The sequence below is a fragment of the Cetorhinus maximus genome, chromosome 4, assembly GCF_964194155.1.
Source record: "Cetorhinus maximus chromosome 4, sCetMax3.hap1.1, whole genome shotgun sequence".
Taxonomy (NCBI): domain Eukaryota; kingdom Metazoa; phylum Chordata; class Chondrichthyes; order Lamniformes; family Cetorhinidae; genus Cetorhinus; species Cetorhinus maximus.
The window spans coordinates 102,742,902-102,763,180 of NC_135882.1; the positions used below are offsets into that span (position 1 = coordinate 102,742,902).

At 42.7% G+C, this 20,279-nt stretch overlaps 1 protein-coding gene across 1 annotated transcript in view; it reads right to left on the bottom strand.

Annotated features, from left to right (window-relative positions):
- The window catches only part of LOC144680088 (putative Polycomb group protein ASXL3), a 350,418-nt gene that overhangs the window by 132,876 nt on the left and 197,263 nt on the right, over positions 1-20,279 (bottom strand). The window contains exon 7 of the mRNA XM_078541234.1: positions 10,109-10,237. Within this exon, the coding sequence (XP_078397360.1) occupies positions 10,109-10,237 (129 nt within the window). The remainder of the gene's footprint in view (positions 1-10,108; positions 10,238-20,279) is intronic.

The following is a 20,279-nucleotide window of genomic DNA, read 5'->3' on the forward strand; positions in this document are numbered from 1 at the left end:
AAGAAAATATCTTCGATCTTCCCAATATTTAATTGGAGGATATTCATGTTCAACCTGTACTGAATGTCAGACAAACTGTCTGATAATTTAGCGACAGTGGTAGAGTTGAAAGAGGTGTGGATGAGGGAGAGCTGTGTTCATCAGCATACATTATTACAATTATGAGGTTTATGTTATTATATTTGGGACTGTAGCTTTAAATTTAGGGTAAATTAAGGAGGTCATTTGACCTGTTCCAAAGTCTGCCTGATGGCAAGCCTGGGGTGATTTATTAGAAATCAAAGGACGGCTTAGGTTGTTTTACTGAGAAGAACGTGCAAGATATTTATGCTTGGAGACAATGGCTGCAGTCTCTGGGTTTGTAATGAGTAGACTCTGAATCTCCAAAGTCCCAGAATAGTGTTGAGAATGTTGGGCTATAAACAGATATGCTTTATACTGTCCATTTACTTCTAAGTTGAAAGGGACTTGAGGCTAAGGATAGCTAATTAGCATTTCTACCTAGACACAAGGCTGATGTATTCACATTGCCATGGGGAAGAGGGCATAAGGAGCCATTTTTGATTTCCCTACAAATCAGTGAATATCATAGACAAACAGTAATTCTGTGTGGTCAGCAGAGAGAAAAGGCTACTTGACTTTGTGAGTTACCATAGCTGGATGCAGGAGGGAGGCAGTCTCTAGTCAGGGAGGCACGTTCTGCAGCCTTCTACGGATTTCGACAGATTTGTTCTGGCATGACAGGGGAAGAAGAATCATCGCGACAGGCTTTACTGCTGGAGGTGGATTTAGGAAAACTGAGGAAAGTGCCTAAAGAAGGTCATTCAAAATTACTACATGGCAAAGCTGGGATACGGGAACCCATTAGAAGCTGAGAGTAACTTTCGACTGTTTGCTAAAAGGAGTGTAATTCCATGGAGAGTTTGATGGATAATAAGTATATAAGGGTAATGTCACTTGTAGTTAAAAGTATACGTTGCCTCTCAAAAGAATATAGTGTTTAGCACTAGTGATTTTTTAGTCATTTGTTAAAGTAAAAGTTTTAAGACATGAAATCTTATTGGATCATTCTGTTAGCTAATAGCTGGAAGTTTGAATCTCTTTTCAAAAGCTGTTGGTCACTATGGAGATCATAACAACATGTGGAAACTGGCGTGGTTTTTTCAGGTGATGTCCCTCAGGGAACCATGTAGATAAGACATGAGAGGGGGCCAAGGGTAGATCCTTGGAATATAGAAGCGGTAACAGTGTGGGAGCAGGAGGCAAAGCCATTTTAGGTGATTGTCTGGCTATGATTAGATGTACAAGAATGGATTCAAGTGAGTGCAATCCCACCAAGTTGGATGACAATGGAAAGGCATTCAAGGAAAAGGGTATGGTCAACCATGTCAAAGGCTGCAGACAGGTTAAGATGACAAAGAGGACTAATTTACCTTTGTCAAAGTCACTTAGGATGTCATTTGTGACTTTGATAATAGATGTTTTGATATTGCGTTAGGGGTAGAAACCTAATTGAGGGATTCAAATGTGGAGTTCTGGGAAAGATGGCGGCAACATGTTCCAGGACTTTGGAGAGGAGAGGGAGGTTGGAGATGGGTTGGAAGTTTGTAAATGGTGGGGTCATGGCTTGTTTTATTTTTTGAGCGGAGGGGTGATGACAGCTGATTTAAAGGAAAAAGGGACTGTACCTAAAGAAAGAGAACTGTTAACAAGATCAGCTAACTCAGGGACTAGGAAGGGAATTTCATTGGTCAGCAGTTTAGAGCTGTTTCGGGAGCATCTTTTGGCTAAAATTGTCAAATATTCTCTTTCTCTGCTCATTCACATGCCCAAGAGGAAATGGATGAGTTCAATGCTAGCCTTAGTGGAACACCTCACACGATCCTGTGTGTAGCTCCAGCAATTATATTAGGATTTCACCCTCTGGCCTCCTCATTTAAATGGGTCCAGCAGCGTCTGGTCCAACATGCTGGGTCCTTGAGAAAAAAATTGTGGTGCCCCTAGTGGCACATTTTCTAAAGGAACTACAGTAAAATAAATGATTCAAAATAAACAGCCCTTCAGTTTTTGAATATCCAAGCCTTGATCCTGGACTGGGCCTCAGGTGGATCTCACTTCTGCCTTTTGACTGCCCAGTTCATGTGGTCTCTTCAGATGTACTCCCACTTATCATGTGCCAGGCCCCACGGAGGGTCAAAAATGTTGGATCCTGAACATTGAGAGTTCCGGCTGCCACCACCAACCCCTTCCCTCCCCAAAACCCCCCACTTCCCATCCCACCCACACACCTGTGTCAAATGGCCTTCTCTTTCTAAAGGTAGAAGAATCAGCCAGGCCCAAAAGGCGATGGAGAAGAGGGCAACAAGACTGATCCCGTGCTGGGGGAAATAATCTTTTCAATAAGCTAGAACACTCCAACTTTGAAATAAGGCCATTCAAAGGAATATAAGATACTAAATAGAATAGAGAATGGAAACCTGAAACAATACTTTGAAGCCCGTCAGAGCAAAAGTGCACAGGTTTAGGGGTGTGAAAAACAAATTTGGGAGAAACTTAAGGGGCAACGTTTTCCCCCCCTCGGGGGGGATGTGAGGGAGCAGGCGTGGGTGGGCGGGATCCCGATTGGCGCCCCCAGTTCGGGGCGTGCCATCATTTTATGTGGGCGGGCTAATTAAGGCCCGCCCAGCGTGACGTCTGCCAGGAAGTGCTATGCGCTCTCTGTGGGGGCCGGTGAGGGGATTCCCTGAACCAGGAGTCTCCCTGAAGCAAAGTGCTGCCTCAGGGAGATTGGCTCAGGTTTGAAATGTTGGATAAAGTTTAGAAAAATAATTACTGGCATGTCCCCTCATGTGCCACAGTCACATGAGTTGGGACATGTCAATTTCTTTTATTTACACATTTAATACAAATTTAAATACCCTCATGAAACCTCATCCTGCCCATGGATGAGGTTTCATGTTTCTTCGGAAACCCGCCTGGGCTCCTGGCCTGCCCGCCAACCTTAAGGTTGAACGGGCAGGTCCATTGATTGATTCAATTACTTTATTAATGGTCTTAAGTGGCCGTTGACAGGTTGGCGGGCACGCAGCCAACTTGGCTGCGCGCCCACCGACCTGAAAATGTAAATGACGCGGGGTGACGTCGGGACGCCCACATAACGTCACCCCGCATCATTTTACGCGTCGACAAGCAGGCCCTACCGCCCGCTCGCCAACCGGAAGATGCAGCCCAAGGAGTATTTTTTTGTAAAGAGCATGATCAAAAGCTGGAATGGGTTCACCGCAAAAGTGGTTTAATTCCCTAAAAAGAGACATTTTTTGTTGAGGCTTTTTGTCCTGTACTCATCAGGACAATTCACAAGAAAATACCAATGTCGGGGAAACAACATATTTATACTGTATGAATACTGTATAAATGTGTTGTTTTCCCTGACATTGGTATTTTCTTGCCAATGGTCCTGATGAGTGCAAGAAAAAAAGCTTTGACAAGAAACCTCTTTTTTCCGCAATACTCAAGATCTGTACTACCAAACCACTATTGGTTTAATTCCACTGTTTTAGAGTTTTAGGGTTGTCTGTTAGGTAACAAAATATTCTTATAACTTGCCCAAGGATGTTTGAGTCTAAGGCTTTGTAGAGAGTTAAGGATTGTTGAAGGCAAAAGGAGTGTTTGGTCCAAGAGAGGAAAATGAACTTCTTGCAGGCAATTTTGATATGAGATGTGGAAGTTCAGAGAAGATAGCTAAGACAACAAAAGCAATAGATGAAGTAGTAGTAAGGATGGAATAAAAAGTAAGAAGTGGGAGCTGTTGCTAAAACTTGAATTAAAACAAAGCAACAGTTTCATTATCAGCTCAAAGGAAAGCAAAATGGTATGATTCATCACTACACTGGAAAAGAATTGGCAGTTATATTCGCTAAGGGCATACAATTTCAAGGAAACTGATGAATGTAGTGTGGTACAATCAGCAAAAAACAGTATAGGCTTGATCATGAGTGGAAGTATTATCAATATTAAGATGAAACAAAAGAGGAAGGAGAATCTAGCCCTTGGCAATCACCAAGTTAATAGAAAACAAATCAGGGGATGAGCCATCAACTGCAGAATAGATAGTGATTCAAGAGAAAAGTAAGTAACCATAAAAATAGCTTTGGTAGAATACCATAATTTGGTAACTTGTTTAAAACTGCACAGTGTCAGATTTTTCAAAGGCTCTGGATATGTCATGGGCAATGATAGACAATTCACCAAGGCCTTTAAGAGCAGATTTCTTGAGGTAGGGACCTAAGCAACCAGATCAATTGTAGTACAGTCGGAACTTATAGGGTAATCGTTATTGAAGTTAACAGCGGATTTCCTAAAACTACTTATGTGAGACTAATAGGAAGTAATTTGAAAGGTGAGAGGATACACCTTTCTTTCTTACAGATACAGGCCAATTGAGCTGGATATGCACAAATAAAGCAAAACTTGCACCCATTGAAGCTCTTCAGGGTTGAATCTGTCATAATTTGAGTGGTCAGCTCATTTATATTGGCAGCTCTCTGCGACAAATCCTGTGTAAAATGGGAGTATTATACTGGTAGTGCTTGGAAATGAGATTGCATCCTTTAAAAAGCCAAGTCTGGTTGAAGATTGAAGCAGTAGGCTAGGGGGGCAACAAGCAACAAGGAAAGTGCATGGCTCACTGTGTTGACTGTCTGGTTGGATAGGTTATGTGAGATTTCTATTCCATTTTTCAAGAATATTTTCCACTAGAGGGTGTGCATGACAGATCAGCCAGAATTTTACCAACCCTTTGGGGAAGGGTAGGGAGATGGGAAAGCTGGAAAAATGGCGAGGGAAGGCATCAGCAGCAGGAAGGTTGGCAGATTGGCAGTCCTCTAGAAGAAAAATAAAGCCACTTAAGTGGCCAATTAAGGACCATGCCCTACCTCTGTGAGCATTTTGGTGAACTCTGGTGGGCTCCATGCAGGCTCTGGGGGCCCTCATTTTTGGATACTCTATGGCCCATGGAGGGGACCCCTCGTGGCAACGGTGCTACCAGTACGTCATGACATCCTCCCACCCCCTCCTTCCCCGATGACTGGATCCTGCCTGCCTGGCCCTGGTGTTCCACAAGCTCAGGTAATCATCTCCAAGGGTGCCTGGACATTAAGGCGTCCTCTCCATGCAGCTGCAGCATCAGCGATGGCCAGTGCTGTGAGTTTGCTGAGCTGTCGGCCCTCTGATTAGGCCAGCAGTTCTTGGGGGTGGGCTGTTATATTTAAATGGACAGTGGCCTAGGTTGTGACCAATTAATTGGCCACTGCTGGAATACACCTCTCACTTCAGCCACAGCAACGGGACTTCTGCCATCCTAGTAAAATTCAGATGGTCTATTGCAAAGAGGTATAAAAGAGTACAATTTTAATGGGATGACCCTTTAAGGATAAATTAGTAGACCCAGTGAAGCAGAAACGGTCTGCAGGGAGGTAATTGCAATAAACAAAATAAGTTTTGTGCCAAGTAGAGGAAGGTAGCCCTGATAATGAGTGCTAATCCTTTCACCCCCAGAAATTCAAGACCAGTGCCACCTGAAGTTGAATGACCAGATGAGGGCAGGCAAGATTAATATACCAGTCATGTATCCTTTTCTTCTTTACGCATCTTAGGCATTAGTACAGTATTTACTCTCTAAAATTAAGAGCTGCAGAACTAATCTTTCACAATACACTGTGCTTAAAGGAGTGCACTAACTTAGGGCTCACTAACTCAGGATCTGACAGTATGGATTGTACTCTGCAGCAAGGTTACAGGTTCCAACCTCAGTGGGTGCCGCTTTCATTCATGCATTTAGCAGCTGGCCACACATGGTCTTATGGAGCTGGCCAATTAACCCTAGGGCCATCTAATTGCAATGCAAAGGCAGGAAATGAGTTGAGAGTGCGGCAGGTACTGAAACCATATTTCAATTGCTGCTAGCTCTGCATTTGCTGCTGCCTGATTTCAAGGGGTCTCTGTCTGCCTGCCTTCAAGGAGCTCAATGGAAGCTGCAGCCCCAATGGAGGCAGGAAGACTTGGATGGCCCGATGGTTCAGCGATGCCTCCCTGCAGGTTTTCCTTCAGGGTGCAAGGGCAGGACAGAATTTCTGTTCACCTGGGATGGGAGGAGGAGGGGATCGGAGTGAGTGATCAAGTAAACCTGGACAGAAATCGCAGAGGAAGTCAGCAACCAGGGGGTCACCCCAAGAACATGGATCCAGTGTCACAAGTGCATCAATGACCTAATTCATTCTGCCAACGTGAGTACTTCAGACCTCTAATCCCTTTAGGGCTTGTTTGTGGCAACACAAAAGGGTGAGTTTGGTGGAGAAGGAGTGACCTACATATGATTGGCCTACTTGTGACTCCAGACCTAAAGCAATGTGGATGACTCTTGACTGCCCTCTGAAATGGCGTAGCAAGCCACTCAATTCAAGGGCAGTTAGAGATGGGCAACAAGTGCTGGCCTTGCCAATGACATCTATATCCTATGAATGAATATAAAAAAAGGGCTCACAGTAGATGAGAGGGAGATGTGGCTGTGTCCAAGATAGAGTGAAATGCCTGAATCATTTGACTATGAACTAGGAAATATTGCATCTATGTTGAACTATGCAAATGTATATTTATGTGAAGGTGATATAAATGGTGAGAAGGAGCCACGCAGATATGGGACCTTTATTAAACTTTTTTTCTCTCTTCATCTCAGGGTCAATGGCAGAAGAACAGGAGGTGTAGTATGAGGCAACACAGGACTCAGGGATCGACGCCACTCTGAAGATGCACTGTCACTGGAGCTCAGCGCGTCCTTCACCAGCACAGATACACTCGCCTTGGTGGGTTCATGATAACACACAGAATGTTTTGCACAAAGTAAGGAGCACGTCACTTATGTGCAGGTGACAGAGACAGTGGACGTTGTGAGCAGTCCCCTTTGGAGGACTGAGGGCAGCAGCATCCATGTTCAGCTTGTCAATGAGCCGGAGACTCGGGGGTCATGTACAAGTTCTAGTGGGGCAGCAACGGGAGATGCATGTTTATCCAGCAGAGTTCCCTGGCACAGTACACTACCATGGGCAGAAGATGAAAGAGTCCATCCGTGGCCATCCTCATGGAGGCTCATACACGCCAGGCCAATGCAGGATGCAGGAGCAGGGAAATGGCCTCAGTGATGTGGCTACAATGCTCAGGAGCATTGATAGTTCTGTTGTAGCTAAGACACGGAGGCATCGAAGCACAGGCAGATTCTCTCCTGTTTTGGGATAGCAGCCTAGTGCAGGTGTGCCCTGAAAGGGCTGAGGCAGGTGGATGCCTCACGAACAGCAGCTCCCCCAGCACTGCCACCACCAACCCCCAACCCTGGGCTGCCTCCTGCCTGAAAGATCAGGTGGGACATTCTGTGGTGGTGCCCTCACAGGTTCCATGATCCAGAGGACAGTGGCCATGGGCATCCCCTTTGTCAGAGCTATGTTAGGGGCGGGGGAGTGGGGTGCGAGTGGGGACATGAAAAGTTCAAGAACCTGCAACCACCTCAAGATGAGAGAGCGTCATGTCAACTGCCAGTGAACATTACACACACTTGCAGGAATCTCTTGTGGTGATTGCAAACGAGCTGAATGTTCAGGGAATGAAAGTCCTTCCTCTAGATAAAATCTCCCACCTGCTCCAATGGGGTCTTAATGTCCACATTGGTGAGCTCTACTACCCCCTAGACCTGAGTGAGTCCTGCAATTGAAGCAAAACCTGCAGCCATCTGGACCTGACTGTTGCATCTAGTGTGAACGTGCTGTAATCAGAAACCCTTGCATGCAGGGCAGGTAACTCTTTCGAGTTATCAACAGATCGCATGTAACTCTTTCGAGTACATTCACAGTTCTTGGTTTCCGGGAGTGGGACATGAACCCACAACCTTCTGATTCAAAGGCGAGGGTGCTATGAACTGAGCCACAGCTGACACCTCATGCAGGGCAGGTACCTGAGGTTGATTACGATATTCCACAATTGTCCACAGCTGTAGCCTGAAAGGAGCTGGTAGCATTCGTGGCTAGGAAGTGGGGATGTTTGCTGATTCGCACAATGTTCAGTCCCATTCGCGACTGCTTAGATACTGAAACAGCACGTGTCCATATGCAGCATCTGGTGAGGGATACATGTTCTTCTGCCTCCTGCCCCTCAGCTGACCTTTTTGCTGTGCTCTGATACGTGAGGCAGGATGTACAGCTCACTCTGCTGCTCCTCTTCCATGGTTCAGCCGACTACTGAATAAGTGGAACCCATGTTTGCTTGTGCCCTTCAAGGCAGTGCTCTGCTCAGCCCAGTTGACCTGGCTGCCATTACACTCTTAATATTATCATCCCAAAACACCTACAAAAGCAGCCTTATCAGACCAACTTTCAGGACACAGCCTTTGCAATTGGTGAGCCCTGCTGCTTCCCCTCTTTATTGTTCAGCCTGGGTGTCAATTTCAGTGAAAATGCCTGGACAATATTCAGGCTTGGGCTGATAAGTGGCAAGTAACATTCACACCACACAAGTGCCAAGCAATGACCACCTCCAACAAGAGAAAATCTAACAATCTCCCCATGACATTCAAAGGCATTCTGAATCCCCACCATCAGCATCCTAGGAGTTACCATTGACCAGAAACTGAACTGGACCAGCCATATAAATACTGTGGCTTCAAGAACAGGTCAAAGACTGGGAATTCTGCAGCAGGTAGCTCATGTCCTAACTCCCCAAAACCAAACCATATCCACATACAAGCCAGGACTGTGATGGAATACTCTCCACCTGCCTGGATAAATGCAGATCCAACAACATTCAAGAAGCTCGACATCCAGGACGAAGCAGCCCATTTGATTGGCACCCTATCCACCATCCTTCAACATTCACTCCCTCCACCACTGACGCACAGTGGCAGCAGAGTGCACCATCTATAAAACCCACTACAGCAACTCACCAAGCCTCCTTTGAAGGCACCTTACCACCTAGAGGGTCAAGGGCAGCAGATGCATGAGAATACCACCACCTACAAGTTCCTCTCAAAGCCATACACCATCCTGACTCGGAACTATATCTTTGTTGCTTCATCGTCACTGTATCAGAGTGCTAGAGCTTCCTACCTTACAGCACTGAGGGTGTACCTTCTCTATAAGGATGGTTCAAGAAGAAGGTTCACTACCACCAGTTCAAGGGCAATTAGAGATGGGCAATAAATGCTGGCTTTGCCGGTGCAATCCATATCCCATGAATGAATAAAGAAAACTTCTAGCACACATAAAAATTCAGAAGTTGTTGCCTAAGATACACTGCCCTCTGTAAACTGTGTGAAAACTGCAACTCACCATTGAAATATATTCAACAGCATGACTTCGATACAGTCATCAGAGATATGGACTAAACGTGCCTCATAAACTTCTTCATTCCAGTCTGAGTACCCTTTTAACAGCATGGTAAATCTTAATTACTAGAAAAACAGCCTCTCTGGCACTGTAAATTAATTTGTATAAATGTTCAACTTTTAATTATTGTTGAAGATTCTTAAAAATGTAATTTTTAAAAACTTTTTCTTCCTACCACTTGTATTTCTCTTTTTTAATCCAACCTTTCTTTCCCTCTCTTTATTTTACTTTCTGTGCCTGATATTGAGTTTGGTATTCTAACTACAGTTCTTGATTCAGACTGTGCACTGATCATTAACGATTCTTCAATCAGATTGGTTAAGGAGATACATTTTTTGGATGTTTGACTAGCAACAACTTGCCATGCAACAGCCCTCAGAAAATTTAAGGGTAAGTGTAAGTTGAACAAATGTCTTTCACAGCAAAATCTGTCCCAATGCTTTTTAACCCAGAATGAAAAAGCAGTAAAAACTGGGAAATAAGAATAGTGGTCTGAACTGGTCTTGTATACCTTAAAATGGAACACCATTAAAGACTGGTAAATAAGAGTGCTGGTCCGAACTATTTTTTCATTTTGGGAATTAAATTAAGGGCTGGTTATTTTGGTTTAATGTCTTATAACTGGCAGATTTGAACAACAATGAATAAACCTGCCGTGGCTTGAAGACTTTTGTGAAACATACCTGAGCTGGATCTTTTCAGTCTTTTCAGATGCTGATCTGGTGTTTTAATGGGACTTGGTGAGAATCTTGGACCTTCTTTTAATTCTTTATCACAACCGTTCAGCTCACCAATATTGTTTGATTCAGATCCTGAAAAAAAAGATAAAATTGATTTTGTGTTATGTATCAATGTTTAACGCATCTGCCTTTAACATTCCAGTTCTTTGTTCTGCACAGTTAATTACAAGATAGTTTGGGAATGTATCGTAATAAACGAAGAAGGACTAGTTTATGTCTAAAGGCACAGGCTGTGGTGTCAACTATTAAACCCATCAGGAAGTGACTGCCTATTGCTGGCACATTATCTGTTAGTTCCAGCAATGGTAGTTCTTCATTTATAAATCACAACATTTCCTTTATTTGGTAAATGTTTCCATTTACAGTGCTGTATTGGGTATTTTCATGAGTACCTATATTATGCTATCTTATTTTAAAATGAGAAACAATTGCAGTTATATATTTGCTGCAAATTAACCCCTCAGGAATAATTTGTCTCAGGACAAGTATTTCATCTGTAGCTGGTTAGCTCCAACAGGATGTTTTACTCAACAGTTTTGTGTTCTAAGTGGCACATGTAAATGCAGACATTTTTAGATAAAAACTAGGGCTCATACAGGAATGATTTTGTGCCTGTACTTTTCCTAAATTGATACATAAATAAAAAGGCGTCATGTTATGGAAGTTGGATATTTTACTCCTCTGCTTTCTGCACTCAGGTTATCTATTTAAGTACAATATGTTGATTGCCCCCAGCAACTAGTATCTAAGAATCCAAGAACATCCTTAAATCAATGTTCTGAATCATGTGTTTTGTTTAGATAGAAAAATTTCTCAGAAAGTGTGCTTATATTAGTAAACATTTATTTCATCCATGTGATGCTCATTTAACTTCTTGGTCATGACTAGAATCCTGGTGACCTTATTGTCCACACTATTTGTCTCCATTTGATCTGTCAAAATAATCTTCCTTCCTGTTTGTGAGCCTGCCTGAGTACCATTTTAAGGTTTGCAGCCACACATGATTGATGCAGATTTCAGCTATACAGATCAATCTATCCGTCCCTTACAAACCATTTGATATTTGGGGCTAGGCTCTAAAGTCGACAGCTATACATGGACAATTACAGACAAAAGCATCAATTGAAAAATATGGAACGCCCGATGATAAGTAATATGTGTGATATTTCCATATTGTTTGCTGAACACTAGATGGCCCCTTGATGGGAGTAAGCTCATTGTGGTTATTACAATTGAATGTATTCTCTCGCATTACTTTCTTTCTTTTGATGGAATATTGTTGAAGGTCTAGAAGTAAAAGCAGATAGTTCTTACCACACTAATTTGAGTGTTTATCCATACAGAACAGTAAGTTAATTCTAGTTCCCAGTTCTCCAGAAAATTAAGATCTGACAAATAAAGGAATTGTTTGGTGCTGTGTTGCAAAAGATTGTACTTAATAACAAAGCTCTGCCTTGTCTTTCCAGTGACCTTAATTGATTTGTTTTTGCTAGAACTATACTGTAGAGACAAATAGGGTTCAGGAAATGCCAGACAGATGCACTAAAGGTATCTTTTATTTTGCTGCAATAAGCAGTGGTATTGTAGATAGAGCGTAATGCCAAACATTTTCTTTGCTTGTCACAAGTGTCAGATTCTAAATTCAGATTACTTATTCTACTGTGAGTCAACACTTTGTAAAATTATTTATCTTATCCAGTTCCAAAACATTTAACTTGTGAACACATTTATTAACAATGTAACGGGCCACATTTACAAGTCGTTTCATCAATGCAATACATTGTTAAGTGATATCTGAAGTAATCACTCCAAAATAATTTTTCAGAATAGTAACAACATCTGTTGGAGATTGGCAAAACATGGTTCTACACTTTTGCTTATGTTAAAAAAAAGAATGGTTTCAGTGTTGTTCCTAGAATTTCAGCAAGGAGAAGCGTATGCCATTTTCAATCAGCAGTATGTTTTTCTCCATTAGGATTTTAATAAACCATAATAGCATATATGTAAAGTGTCCTGAGTGTTGGTCAGCATGATTCCCTGCCATAACACCTCCATTTAAGACTTGTTCCTAGGGAGGCAAAGCCTCCTCACCAGCAATATCAAAGTCCAGTCCTTTGAGATTAGTAAAATTGAAAAGGGTGCGGCAGACTGTAAATGTTCATAATCCATGATCTGGAGCATATTATATAGTGGTGGAGTCATTATCCATGGGAGTAACAATAGGGTTTGTCATCCAGAAGCCACCCTTTCTTAATTTTTTCTCTGAAACATTAAAGGGTTGTTGAATTTCAATAATTGAATGCCACCATGGCAACTTGCACCATATTAGCCACCAATATAAAGAATCTCTGCACGTTCTCATGCACAGTCTGTACAGTGAGAGAGTAAAAGCCCTATCCTTTGAAGGTGGCTGAGAAATGTTTTTCGAAAGCACACAAAGGATTGTGGATGTCGTCAGTTGCACCCTGGGCCTTGAGAAAATTGCAATCATATGGAACTCAATGGCTCTGTCTTAGCACTGTCTTGCTGTGATAGCAAAGGTGATGAATCTCTCAGCTCTCCTGTAAAGTGCATCAAAGGCCTTATAAATGTATTGTCCAAACTGCAGTCTGGCTGATATTGCAGATGTCCCCATGACTGTCTGAAATGAGTCACTGCCATAAAATGAGTGTCAGGGACAGCTTCCTAGCTTTCTCTCTCTCTAGCAGTCCCTCGAACCGAGGACGACGCTTGCTGTTATAGAGTTGATCTTCAGACAACTTTTCTTAGTGGAAACAGTTAACTTTATTTACAAAACAACAGCAGCAACTACATGTGTGCATCAAACTCCATAACTAAAGAAGAACTCTTCTCTGTAGAGGTTCCCCGTGGTGTTAACACATTGGTTTACACAGATCATGTGATCTTACAACACAGGATTATTCTTAAAGCTACAGCCCTACATTTCCCAAAACCATAATTACTACATTCCTCCCCCTTTAACTTTTCTGCACATTTCGTATTTACAAGGATATTTATCGCATGACATTACAATATTTACACAGGTCATGAAATTACAAGTTCAGTCTTTCAGGTGGTTTCCCGATCCTTATGGAAGGTCGCAGCTCCACAACTTCAGACTCCTTTGTAGGAAACACATTCTCTGGAACCGCATTAACATCAGGTACCTCATTAGGCACTTGCAGTTCAGTGCTGTCCACTCCGACAGAGACATTGGGCATATCTGTCCTTGGTTGAGCAACTTTTACAGGAACCTTTGGTTCAGTAATGGTTATAGGCGGAACATCATTTTGTTGGAGTATCTCTCTTTTTCTTAAATGATCCACATGTCTATGGGTGATCCGGCCCTCCACTGGTCTGGTCACAGCACTCACTTTACCACTTTGGTCCTCCACCGAAATTCTTTACATATACTGCTCCTCCAACAGTAAATTGTCACTCATGACTATGCAAATCATGAGTCACTTTTTGGTTCCCTTGACTTATCTCCATCTTCCTGTCCAAATTGGGAAGTATTATACTTAGTCTTGTCTGAAGACAGCGCTTCATCAGAAATTCTGCAAGTGTTGCTCCTGTCGTAGTGTTGGGGGGGGTGGGAGTCGTTTTGTAGTGAAATAGAAAGCGAGAAAGTTTGGTCTCCAACAAATCACCTGTTAACTTTTTCATTCCCGCCTTAAAGGTTTATATTGCCCTTTCGGCCAGTCTGTTTGATGCCGATTGATATGGTGCAATCTTCACATGGCTGACACAGTTGAGGCTGATAAATCACTGGAATTCAGCGCTCGTGAATGTAGTACCATTATCTGAGACGATTACCTCTGGCAATCCGTGGGTGGCGAAGCTCTGGTGTAGTTTTTCTATAGTAGCGCCATACGTTGGTGACTTTACCTCATAAATGCCTAACCACTTGGAATGAGCACCTATAATCTGTAGAAACATGATTCCAAGGAAAGAACCTATGTAATCAATGTGCAATCGCTCCCAGGGTCTACCAGGCCACTCCAATGGGTGTAATGGGGCTGCCACTGGCAACTTTTGTAGCTGTTGACACTGCATGGGGTGTTTTACCACATTTTCAATATCACTGTCTATCCCTGGCCATCAAAGATAACTCTGCACTATCATCTTCTTTTGGGAGATCCCTGGATGGACACTGTGTAGCTCTACTAAAAGTGGTTCCCTCCCTTGTGCAGGAACTACTACCTGTGCACCCTATAATAGAATACCATCTTGACTGTTCATCTCGTGTCTTCGGTTGAAAAGCGGCTTCAATTCTTCAGATACTGGTTCCTGGGACCAACCATGTAACACTTGGTCTCTCACTCGAGACAGGACTGGATCACGATTCATCCAGTTTCTTATCTGCCTGGCACAGACTGGTGAGGAATCTAGAAAACTCATCACTAATACGAGCTCCTGTTGGGTTGGGACATGTTCATCATTCTCTTACAAAGGAAGGCGACTTAGGGCATTGGCATTTGCTATATGAATTCTTGGTCTATGTACAAAGGTGCATTCATATTTTGCCAAAATTAGGGCCCATGTTTGTATTCTTACAGAATCTATAGAAGGTATAGCCTTTTCCTTGCTAAACAGACCCAAAAGTGGTTTGTGGTCTGATACTATCATAAAATGTCGCCCTTGCACATATTGGTGGAATTTTTTTACACCAGAAGTAATCGACAGACCTTCCTTTTCGATCTGAGAATATTCTTTCTCAGCTATGGTAAATGTCCTGGATACATAGCCTATCGGCCTTTCTGTGCCATCATCCATTTTATGAGATAATACCACTCCCACTCCACAGGGGAACAGATTGCAGGTTAGCACCAATTCCTTCATCTGGTCATAATGCACTAACAAATGTAAAGAGTGTAAGAGCTGTTTTACTTTCATGAAGGTTTCTTTTTGGGGTGCCTCCCAAAACCAACACTGGTTTTTTCTTAGCAGTGAATGTCGAGGGGCTAGAACTGTGGATAAATTTGGTAAAAATCGCACATAATAATTGATCATTCCTAAAAATGATTTAAGTTCAGAGGTGTTCTTGGGTGCAAGTGCCTCTCTTATTGCTTTAGCCATCTATTCAACCGGGTGTAACCCTTGGGCATCTGCCCGGTGACCCAAATATATTACTTCATTTGCTTGAAAAGTGCATTTTTCCTTCTTGAGGCGCACTCCTGCTTCTAAAAATCGTTTCAGTTATTCCTCTAGATTATCCAAGTGTTCCTTTTCTGTGAATCCAGTTATCAGCACATCGTCCAGGTAGACCACAACCTGAGGTAGTCCCTGAGGTAAGCTCTTCATTGCCCTCTGAAAAATGGCACAGGCTGAGGAAACACCAAAGGGCAGGCGTGTATATTGGTATAATCCTCTGTGGGTATGGTTATGAATTCCCAGGAGATGTCATCCAGCTCCAGTTGCTGATATGCGTTACTCATGTCAAGCTTTGCATACATTGTCCCTCCTGCTAGTTTGGCATATAGGTCTTCCATCTTGAGGATAGGATAGGATAGTTTGGCTGCTCTGTTGACTGTAAGTTTCTAGTCCCCACACATCTGGATGATCTGGTCTGGTTTAGGGACAGGGACTATGGGTGCTGCCCATAGTTTGAGAACTGAACCATTTTTATGACACCTAACCTCTCTAGCAGGCTCAGCTCAGCCTCAACATTCTCTCTCAGGGCGTATGGCACCAGTCTTGCTTTCAAGAAGCGAGTGGTTGCTTCTGGGCCCATGTAAATCTTGGCCTGTAGTCCTTGGATTTTTCCGAGTTCATCCTCGAAGATGGTGTCATTTTTATTTACAGCTCTGGTAGTCCACCTGCTCGTAACTGGAAGACTTTGGACCAGCTAAATTTAATTTCCTTGAACCAATCAGCCCTAGAAATCTTGATCATTCACCTTCTACCACCATTACGGGTAGCTGTGTCTACAATGAACAGTTGCTCTGGTGATACCTTTTAATTGGATTTCTTCGCCTGTGTACGTTTTCAACTTGGCAGATGTTTGTTCCAAATTTAATTGTTGATCATCTTTATTTAAATATCTGAAAGTATGTTCTTTACTACAGTGGTAGAAGCACCCATGTCTACTTCCATTTTTAATGGTTTACCATTCACTTGCATTGTAAAAAATATTGGCTCTGTCTTCCCAATTTTCATGCTGAATAATGAATAAATGTCAGAATTGATTGTTTCTGGCTCTTCTACACTATAGACTTCATTGGACTTTGTTTATTGTTTGAGGGCCTGTTAAAATCTCGCTTTGCACTGTCTTATCATGTGTCCACTCCTGTGACAAAAATAACATTCTACTTTTCTAAATTGCCAGTCGCTAGAAGACTGATTGTTTCCACACTGATTAAAGTTATTTTTCGATTTAGTTGCTAAGCCGGTTAGCAGGGGCTGTTTCCCGCTTTGTGGTGGAGTCCCGCTTTTCACGCCACTTTCGGCCGACTGTTCCCGCCTGACTAGGAGAATGGTGCCATTTTGCACCCTTGATTTGCTTGTGAATCCCTTAGAGTGCTTTCTATCGCCAGCGCTATTTCTAATGCTTTCTTAAAATCAAGATTCACTTCAGCCAGCAATCTTTGTTGAATGGCGTCTTCCTGCACGCCACATACTAAATGTTCTCTGAGCATATCATTCAGGGTTTCACCGAAATCGTAATATTCCATTAATTGTTTTAATTTCACCACGTAGATAGCAATTATCTCCCCTGGGGCTCTATTCCGTGAATTGAACCTGAACTTCTGCATTGTGACTGAGGGTTTGGGTTGAAAATGCCCCTTAATGAGGCCTACTAGTTTACTGAAAGTCTTCCAATTTGGGGTACTGGGGGCCCTCAAGCTGCAAATTAAACTGTAGGACTCGCTCCCACAATTACTCAGGAGAATCTCTCTCCTTTTTTCCTCCCCCGTGATTTTGTTTGCTTGAAAGAAGAACACATATTGAGACCAATCATCTGTGGCTGGCTCAAAGGGATCGATTCTGCCAAACTGTGGCATTTCGGGTGAGTATATCTTCTTACATTTTTAACGAACGTAGATACAATTGATGGGTGAGGTACAGCACCGAATCTGATTCATCCTCATTGCCAGTTTGTTATAGAGTTGATCTGCCGACAACTTTCCTCAGTGGAAACATTTAACTTTATTTACAAGACAGCAGCAGCAGCTGCATGTGTGCATCAAACTCCATAACTAAAGAAGAACTCTCTTGTAGAGGTTCCCTGCACTGTTAACCCATTGGTTTACACAGATCATGTGATCTTACAAAACAGGATTATTCTTAAAGCTACAGTCCTACATTTCCCAAAACTATAATTGCTACACTTGCCATGGAGTACAACATGTGGCAAGCTTGAGCATGGAGTCTTTTAATGTGGGAAGGCTACTGCACTGCAGTCACCACATGGTTCTGGCTGACCAGGAAATTGTCCCGCTTTTATCATTTGTTACTGGTAGGATTTACAGGTTGATAATTAACCTGTCTGGCCACATTATGAACATGCCTTCCATGACCTTCATAGCTTCTGAGAGAACAGCATAAGCAGATGAACTGTACTTATTATGCAATAGGTGACAGAGCATTGTTTCATTGATGAACTGCTCTCTTCTTAACTGCTCTCCTCAATAAGGTCCTCATACAACTTGTGCTGCATGTATAGTCTAAGCATTGTGGATGCAAAATAATATCTAATGGGCTGGAACCTCCTCGAGTGCTCTATATGATATGTCATATCATATGGTTCCCAGAAGTTAGAAATAATCAAACTTTAGACTCAAAATGCTAGCACTTCATCGACTGTATTTCTTGCTGCTCTCCATGTAGCTGCTGGACTGTTAGAGAGATACATTGTTGCTTGGCACCTGACTGCAGTGCAGCAATAAATGTGGCACCCTGAATGTACATCCACATAACAATGAGTTCCTAGCTCTTTATCAATAATGTAACAACATTGCTCTTCCTTTAAAAAAATGTGATGTACATTATAGAATGCAAAAATATAATATACTAACGCAAATATAGCTGTTCCAATCATTAGCTTTTTTTGTGTTATCTAAACTGAAGAAGATTAACAATTCCACTTATATAATTAAATCAAACATGTTTAGAGTCTGTTATAGCTTGTTCTCTTTTCTCAAAACATTATTCATGTTATCGCTTAGACGGTAGGATGTTGTACCTCCATCTTGTAGATTTGGCATTATTGCACTCAGTGGTAAGTTGGTACGCTGTACGATGTGTGTGTTGCTGCTGGTATTGTAGGAGTTATGCCTGATGTTGCTAATGTTGTGTTACTTGCGGATGACGTTGTTTGATGTTGCACCAATTGTTGGTGATGCTGCCTCACTGGTTAGTGATATAGCTGATGTTCTTGATGAGCTTTTCTGCTTCTCCAGCTCAGATGTCGGTCGAATATGGACTCTGTTCCTTCTCATTTGCTTACGGGTTTCGGTCTCAATGATTTATGACCTTGAAGTCTCAGTTACACCAACACTTTTGCTGGGTTCCAGGTTTTCAGGTTTGGATCCTACACGGTTTGTTCTTTCAACAACTCAGGAAGTGATTTTGCATGCTTGTTGAAGTGTTGGCTTCGAGGCAGTATCTTGATTGGCAGAGTTGTCTTATACTTTCATTCAACAGCTCTGCAGGAGATTTCATGTCAGCCTTCAGAGGTGTAGATACGAATGATAATAAGCTAAGCTTTGGGTTTTCCTTTGTTTCTCAACATTTTGTGATGGTTCTCTTGACCGCCTGGACGTGTCTTTCTGTAAACCCGTGTCCCCTTAGGTAATGTGGAGCTAAGGTGATGATATTGAACCCATAATTTCAGTGAATTCCTTAAATTCTTTGGAGGTGAATTGGATTCCATTATCACACATAACTCTTTCAGGAATCCCTTCCTCAACAAACAGAGCTCATACTCATACAAATCTTTCACCTTTCAGATAAAAAGAAACCTTGAGTAATAGTCTGCAACTATGAAATACTATTCTTTGTTGTGTGTGAATAAATCAACTCCCACAGAATGCCATGGTCTGGGTGGTGGCTATCATCTCTTCTTTCTACTGCATGGGTAGAATTTGATGTTCGTTGGGTGGGCTTGCGCCTGATCCGAATGAGCGTAAAATGACATGCATTGATGTCAGATGAGCGTCCCGACATCACTGCGGACCCGCGCGATATTTCGGTCGGCGGGCGCGCGAGGGAGTCGGCAGCGCATCCGCCGACAATTAAGGCCTATTAAGGCAATTAAAGACCTAACTGAATTAAATTTTTCACTGCTCGTCCAAACTTACGATTGGCAGGCAGGCGAAAAGGCCAAGCAGCCTTTGTATTTTTTGCAAAACCTCATCCACGGGTGGGATGAGGTTTCGATGCTTCATTAGAGAAAAAAAAATTTTCAAACTAATTTCTAATATGTCCCTGCTCATGTGACAGAGTCACATGAGGGGACATGTTATTAACATTTAAAAAATATTTCTTCTTTATTTTCATAAATCTTAAATCTCCGTGAGGCAGCTCTGTGCCCCAGGGAGCTTTTCCTGCGCACATGTGTGAACTTGCACGATCACCCTCCTCCCCACCCCAACACAGGCAGCACTGAGCGCTGCAGTGCACGTTTTACGCTGGGTAGACCTTAATTGGCCTGCCAGTGTTAAATCGCGGTCGGGCCCTGTTAGCAGATGGCGGTCAGCTTCCCGACCACTCCCACTCGCCCCCACCAAGCCCGCCTAATGAAGGCAAAATTCTGCCCCATATTTCTATATTTCCAGCGTACATTGCTTGTAAACATCATTCTATTGGTGACTTTGTCAATGCCTATCTGGTACACAGCTGATCCGAGTCTGAGCTTACACTTCTCCATTCCCATGTGGTCTTCATGTATCTTCTGGAGAAGTTCTTCCAACATTGCTTTGGGTATAGTTATTCTGGATTCAGCTAGCAGAACACCATCTTTGACTGAGATGTCATCACTGATAGATCACTACTGCCATATTGCTGACTGTGTTTGTTGTATCTTATCAGGCCATCCCTGGATCACTTGCTGAGAGAGCATCTGTAACCTTTCATTTTTCCTGGTCTCATCTCTAATCTGACTAGGTTTTGA